This window comes from Cebus imitator, unplaced genomic scaffold (assembly GCF_001604975.1).
Source record: "Cebus imitator isolate Cc_AM_T3 unplaced genomic scaffold, Cebus_imitator-1.0 Scaffold30, whole genome shotgun sequence".
NCBI classification, from domain to species: Eukaryota; Metazoa; Chordata; class Mammalia; order Primates; family Cebidae; genus Cebus; species Cebus imitator.
This window is the reverse complement of record NW_016107345.1, coordinates 145659-153082: the sequence shown is the minus strand read 5'-3', so window position 1 is coordinate 153082 and position 7424 is coordinate 145659. Positions and strand designations below refer to the sequence as shown.

The window sequence follows — 7424 nt, the reverse complement described above, 5'->3', positions numbered from 1 at the left end:
CCGCTCACTGCAACTTCCGCCTTCCAGGTTCAAGTGATTCTCCCGTCTCAGCCTCCCAAGTAGTTGGGATTACAGGCATGCACAACCACACACAGCTAATTTTTGTACTTTTAGTAGATATGAGGTTTCACCATGTTGGCCAAACTGGTCTTGAACTCCTGACCTCAAGTGATCCACCTGCCTTGGCCTCCCAAAGTGCTGGGATTACAGGCATGAGCCACCATCCCCAGTCTGGTCAAGACTTTTAACATTTTTTATCTTGTTTGAGAAATTTTTAAACCACAGAAAAATACAGAGAATAATACACATATTCCTGCCTCTCAGAATTGACCATCATTAACTACTGATTCAGAATTAAATTTTTAATAGAGGAAAATCTCAATACTGTTACTCTTTTTGCCTCCCCAAAGGCCAACATCCCCTTGAGTTTGGTGTGTAGATTGTGTTAGATCTCCAAGTACAAATTATAGCCTTCATTAACTGTTAAAACAGATTTTTTAATCCTTGTGTTCCTTTCAAGTCCATAGTCTATAATTTTATATACATGGGTAAATGTTATTGGGCATGAAATTCTCCTGCTTTTAAAAACTATTTAAGTGGGTTGGACACAGGGATCATGCCTGTGTCCAACCCACTTAAATAGTTTTTAAACTATCATTTAAAAATTTCTTTGGGAGGCTGAGGTGGCAGGACTACTTGAGGCCAGGAGTTTGAGACCAGTCTGGGCACCACACCAAGATCATGTCTCTGAAAGAAATATATAGCTTTAAATAGGACCATGAATGGCAACTGGGAATTTGTCTGACAGTAAGAGAGAATTACAGGGAGCTCATTCTTTGGAATTTATGTCACTTTCATCATTACGTTTACTGAGAACTTACTGGCCATCTGTTATATGACAGGTGCTGTGGCAGGGAATACAACAGTGAACAACACTGATCATTTCTCCCACTCATGACACTTACATTCTATGGAGGAGACAGTCACAAAACTATGAGCAAATAGATTGTGGTAGCCAGTCTCCAAGATGGGCCCTAGTGATCCCCACTTCATGGTATTCACCTCCTTCCTTGTGTAGTCCTTTCACATTTTACCAGGGTTGGTCTGTGTGAACAGCAGCATATGGCAGAAGTAATGATATATAACTTCTGAGATTAGGTTATAAAACAGACTGCAGTTTCTGTTTTAATTGCCCACGTGCTGTCTTGGGCTGTGTACTCTGTGGGAAGCTGTCATGTTATGAGGACACTAAGGCCGCCTGGGGGGAGGCCCACTTGAGGAGGAATTAACAGGCTTGCCAATAACCACATGAGTGAGTTTGAATGTGAATCTTTTAGCCCCACCTGAACCCTGAGATGACAGTGGCCCAGACCAAAAGGTTGACTGTAACCCCATGAAAGATCTTGTCCCGACTATCCAGCTAAGCCCTGCTGTATTCCTGACCCACGGAAACATTGAGATAATAAATGTTTATTTTAAGCTGCTATGTTTTAGGGTAATTTTTATGTACCAACAGATAACGAATACACAGATATTAGCAATAGTGACATTAGCAATAACTAATATACAACAAATAATTTCAAATTGCAATAAATGCATATACCAATCTGATGGTAGGGCAGATGTCCATCATAAGAAGTGGTATGGTCAAGTGGTTAATGACATAGGCTTTGGAGCCTGCATGCCCAGGTTCAGTCCTGGCTTTGCTACATACCAGTGTGTGACCTTGGCAAGTCATTTCAAAAATTTTTTTGGCTTCTATTTCCTAACTTGCTCATTTGTAAAACAGATAATAACAGTACTTATATTAAGGTTGTTGCAAAGATTCAACAAGTTAGTAAATGAAAGTGCTTAGCACAGAGCCTAGCACATCTTAATTGCCCAATTCATATAACTATTGTTATCCTGCATAGGTGATTGAGCATTTGTCATCAATATATTTGCCTGAGCTGTCTGCATATTGTCCTTCACATTGGAAAATGACTGCTGAAGGTGAATGCCCTTAATAAATCGGACTCAAATTTAACAATGTAGTTCAAAGCTGTGTTTAGCACCTGCTGTGCACCAAGGAAGTACACTAGTGCCTGGATGAAGTTTAATAAGACATGGTTCATGCTCCCAGAGGTTCAGATTCTTGTAGAGGAGGCAGAAATGAATGTATTCATGTAATAAAGGAATCTAAGTCTAAAACCTTATGAGTTGAAGAATCTTTGAGTGTTCATCATGAAATACCATTTATATATGGTATACTCATGTTTTTCTAGGGAGAAATATGACTGTTATATACCCAGAAGACAATTTGAGAATCAGTTTAGAAGCTGAGAAATTAAAAGGTGTGTTTTAACTGCTAATGAGGCTTATAATTTCTACTAGGAGGTCAAAGCACAGAGGAAAGCAGAAAGCTGAAATGAAGACATGCTTGGCTTTCAGCTTAAGTGTCACTTCATCAGAGAGACCTCCTCCATACTCCTTCTTCTCTTCTTTCATAGCACTTATTATATTAATAATATATACTTAATTGCATTTGTTTCATATTTTCTCCCCAATTAGACTATAAGTTCCATGAGTCCAGGAATCACATCTGGGCTTACTTACCATTGTAAACTCCCCCACTTATAAATCTGACTCAGCATCTAGTTCAATCCCAGGTGCATAACAGGTGCTTAACAAATTTTTATAAATGAATGAATGTTAAATGAATGTTTACAATTATTAGAATTCTAGTGGGTGGATGAGGCCCACAGAAAACTCTTGAGACCTATGTGGCAGGATTCTCAGTGAAAGACTAAATCTGTGTGCAGGATGTTTTCCTTCTCTAGCAAAGAGAGGTGCTGGAAAGGCTTTCACCATCCGTAAGAAGGGAATTGTTTTGGAGGGCAATGCTATAGCACCTCTTCCCCTCCACTGACCACATAAAACATCCAGTTAGAAAATAGGAATCAGCCTTCTTGTGCTTTGAAGATGTGAAGGATATTGGTGATAATCCATCTAGCATCCATTCTCCTCCCTTACAGGTCTCCAGTTTTATTCAAACAGACATGCCTCCACCTTGCAACTCATGTGACTCAAAGAGCACTGACACCACTGCCAATTCCAATTGTCATAGCTCCTTTTCTCTTCCAGAACCCAGGCTTAAGCTGTCTGTACATTTCCCAGGCAGTTACTAATGTAGAGGCAGAGTGTGTGCCTGTTTTTAATTGGCTCAAAAAACCAGAAGGAAAGGTTTTAGATGAAAAAGAAAGTATGTGGTCCTGATTTCTCCAAGTAGACACCTGGAAAATCATGTCAGTATGAATTTGAAGTCTACCCTTTTCTACAACAGAGCAGAGAGACTATAGCAACTGGGTCCATGGTAACTTGCTGAGCCACTGAATTAATCAAAGTCTACATTGCCTCTGGTCTTCCTGTTATGCGAGATAATCAACTTCCTTATTTTTTAGGAAGACAATTTAACTCAGATTTTATATCACGTGACTCCAAAACAATCATAACCTACCCAAAGATGTTTGGCCTTTACAATCAGGGCAGCCATGCTCGGAAGAATGCGCAAGGGCACCCTATTATCTTGGAAAAGGCAAGCACTGAGACTATTGCCTTTTGAGAACTGAAAATCCCAATCTGCTAATCATCCTTAGTGTGAATATCCAGGTATGAAAAGCGTATGGGGTGGGCGTAGGATGGGGCAGGGACATGTTTGCCTGGGTCAAACAAAGAGATCAAAATTAAAAGTGGTCCCAGGCCGGGCGCGGTGGCTCACGCCTGTAATCCCAGCACTTTGAGAGGCCGAGGCGGGTGGATCACGAGGTCAAGAGATCGAGACCATCCTGGTCAACATGGTGAAACCCTGTCTCTACTAAAAATACAAAAATTAGCTGGGCATGGTGGCGCGTGCCTGTAATCCCAGCTACTCAGGAGGCTGAGGCAGGAGAATTGCCTGAACCCAGGAGGCGGAGGTTGCGGTGAGCCGAGATCGCGCCATTGCACTCCAGCCTGGGTAACAAGAGCGAAAACTCCGTCTCAAAAAAAAAAAAAAAAAAAAAAAAAAAGTGGTCCCATCTGCCTGGAAGAAGGCTAAGAAGGGTCTGAAAGTATTGAGCTCTAAGAGCCCTTGGACCTTCTGGTGAAACACCCTTGGCTGATGCCCTTGATGGGACATCCCTGTTGGCTACTGTGGGACCTGCATCCACCACAGACCTACATTATTTGACTAATTTGAAAAGACAGGTTGTTAAGAGCGACACCATGTGGCTATAATACACAATGACAGTGGTGGACAGCTACAGCCCAAGAGGCCTGAGGCTTCATTGAGATGTGGAAAATGCTGAATGGGAAGATGAAATGTGATCAACAAACATTTAATGCGGTCCTCCAAATGTCAGCTGTTACAGTGCTCAGCCAGGTCTGGAACATCGAGAATATGGTGATCCGTACTCTGTTAAGAGCTTGTAGTCGCCGCGGATTGAGGGCAAGAGGGAGGGCAGTCTCTGGTGCGTAGGTAACCCAGGCTTCACTTTCACCCACGGCCACAAGTATTTTTGACGCCTTCCGGGCAAATGAGGCTCCATGTAAGTCACAGGGAACCTAGGGAGGGCGATGAATGCGCCAGCTTGCCAGCGACCAGCACAGCTCACCGAGGCCTACGTTTGCGATAAGCCCCGCCCCCAGCAGCTGAGCCAACCGGAGGGCGAGGGGCGGACCCAGCCTCCCTGTGAGGCAGGAGAGAATCGCTTGGTGGCTTTTGCAGGCGGAGAAGGGGCCGGCCCTCGACGCGCTAGGGCTCGATTTGCCGCCCTCCCCCGGCGGCAGCAACGGTCGCGGAGGCGGGGCCTCACCTAGCTGTGCCAGCGCGAGCCGGGCCCGGGGAGCTGCTGGTGGGAGGCGGCGACTGAGGAAGGTGAGTGGCACTCGGGGCTCTCAGAGGCGCCAGCATGAGCCCCTTCCTGGGGCACCCCGGGCTTGACATCACTTGGGCCTAAAAGTGGTCAGACTGACCCTTGTCAGGGAGGAGCCGCCTGGGACAGGGTCGCGCCTATTAAAAATCCCTGCGTAAGGGTTTGGGGATCGGACAAACCTAGTCCCAGCTCCCCAGCCTTTGTGTTCTTTGGCTTCTCCTTTAATTAATGTCTCAGCGTCTCCGAGTCTTTATTTGTATACTAAAGCTGGTAATTCTTGCCTTACAAGGTGGTTGTGAGGTTTAAATGAGGCAAAAAGAGTAAAACTCAGAACCGCACCGGGCGCAAACTCGATTTGGGATAAGCTGTAGGCAATTTGCTCCATCCCCCAAAATCGCCCCGTGCTGAAGCGCTCGTTTTGTGTCAAACCGCGAAGGTTGTTTAGGGAGTGAGGACTCGGAGCAGAAGGGGGCTGTTAGTCGAAAAGCACAGGTGTCTCTTTCTGCTGTTTATTAAGCTCCTTTCGGATTCAGAAGACCTCTGACTATACAGAGCCTAATAGGAGTCTTTCCAGGTGAAAAATGTCAGATGGTGAAGACGCCTGTAACAGAGAGGCCAATCAGAAAGAGTTTCCTGCCACTATGTTTTTCAATCATAGTAATATTAAACAGGCCTGGCGCGGTGGTTCACGCCTGTAATTCTAGCGCTTTGGGAGGCCGAGGTGGGCGGATCACCAGAAGTCAGAGTTCGAGAACAGCCTGGCCACCATGGTGAAACCTTGTCTCTACTAAAAATACAAAAATTAGCCGGGCGTGGTGGTGCGCGCCTGTAATCCGAGCTACTCAGGAGTCTGAGGCAGGAGAATCGCCTGAACTTGGGAGGCGAAGGTTGCAGTGAGCCGAGATCGCGCCACCGCACTTCAGCCTGGGTGACAGAGCGAGACGCCGTGTGTGTCTGTCTCTCTCTCTCACACCATATATATGATACTGTGCCAGCATTACCCGTATTGGTTTCAATCTTCTGCTTGAGTTTTGTACTTTAAATATTGCCAAGTAGACACTCAGGCCTCCCTTGCCCCACCTTTTGGGGAAGAGGTGACTGAGCGTCTTACCAACAGCTTTTGCTTTAAAGCAAGGTTCTGTCCCTTTCATGTCACCTCTCTTGGGACAGAATGATTTGGTTGAGATGACATCCCATTTTAATTCTTTTTCCTATTTGGAGTAGGTTCAGCTCTTTCTTAGGAACATTAAACAGCAAGTTACCATATTTTTTAGAATAGAAGCTTTTGTATTTAATAAGGAATGGAGACTTTGAAAGGGTTACACGTGTTCATTTATTTTTCTTTTTTTTTTGTACGTGTTCATTTATTGTAGTAATTTTAAGTATATACTTTTGAAGGCGCTTAAAGATTTTGTTGTGATTCAAGTTGAGAAGGAACAGTTATTGGCCATGGTTGTCAGCTCCCCTCCCCCACCCCAAATGTGAAAAAATAATTAAAATTTAAGGTATGGAGCATGTTACAAGGGGCTTCAGACCTATAAAGGGCAATTTGGCTGAAAGACTTGGGAAACCTAGAAAGTGCCAGAAGATACAATTATGTTTTTGCTTTTCTATGCGTGGCTTACTATGCCCTGTACAAACCAACTCCTACCCTCCAACTCCTACCCCACAGTCTTATTTTGAGTGTGTTACGACAGTAATTAAAACTATAGCTTCTGTGTTGGCCCTAGAAAGCATTTGGTCTCTTCCTGTGACTTTAAAAGTTCTACACCTGTATCCTGTCACAGCCTATAGCGGGGAAAAGGTTGCTGCAAACTATTGGCCCATTTATTTCACAGAAATGGATCTCTGAAAAGGAGGGCTTGGTCATGGGTGCAAATGAGGAGTAGTTTTCTTCCTGGGTTTGCTTTTGTGATCAGTGGTAGTTTGTCTGAGGATGCTTCATTTTAGTACCCTTGCAAATGAGAATATCCTACCTGTGAAGCCAGAAGTCAGAATTGACAATGGATGATGATAGATTTGCATAGCCAGCTAAATGTCTCAACAAGGTGGGGAGAGAAGAGAAGGGGAGGGGCATATGATGGTGAGCTGGGAAGGCCATTAGCTGTTATTTCAGTTGTGCCTGCTTTAGCTCAGGATTACCAGTACCATGGATGCCTGCTCTGGGAGTAACACAAGACCATTCTTAGTGGGAGGTTGAACATTTCAAGATTTTGTTCTTTTTATCTTTTTGAAACCTAGATGAAGATCAGTTTCAGACCGTGAGACTCATTGGGTGATCATTTCATTGAGATCAACCTGCATGACCAGGTGTAAAGTGCAAGAGTAATATGCTATGACCGAGGTATGTCTAATGTAATGGATGACTCCAGATGTTGGGAGGCCATGGAAAAAATCTAATATTTATTGACTACTATGCTAGATTCATTACATATATTTCCTTTTAGCCTCCTGATAATTCTATCGGGTAGATATTTTACAATTCAGCCGAGAAGCTGAAGCTCAGAGAGGTTAAGTAGCTATTTTTTTTTT

The 7424-nt window shown here is 44.0% G+C and overlaps 1 protein-coding gene across 2 annotated transcripts in view; it reads left to right on the top strand.

Moving 5' to 3' along the window:
• The first annotated feature begins 4723 nt into the window (after window positions 1–4723).
• CEP70 (centrosomal protein 70) overlaps window positions 4724–7424 on the top strand; it is a 65874-nt gene continuing 63173 nt past the window's right edge. The window contains exons 1-2 of one of the 2 annotated variants that reach the window (XM_017523685.2): window positions 4724–4894; window positions 7134–7236. In XM_017523685.2, coding sequence (XP_017379174.1) covers window positions 7228–7236 — 9 coding nt within the window. In that variant the 5' untranslated portion in view covers window positions 4724–4894; window positions 7134–7227. The remainder of the gene's footprint in view (window positions 4895–7133; window positions 7237–7424) is intronic. The other variant, XM_017523686.2, reaches the window with a different exon arrangement.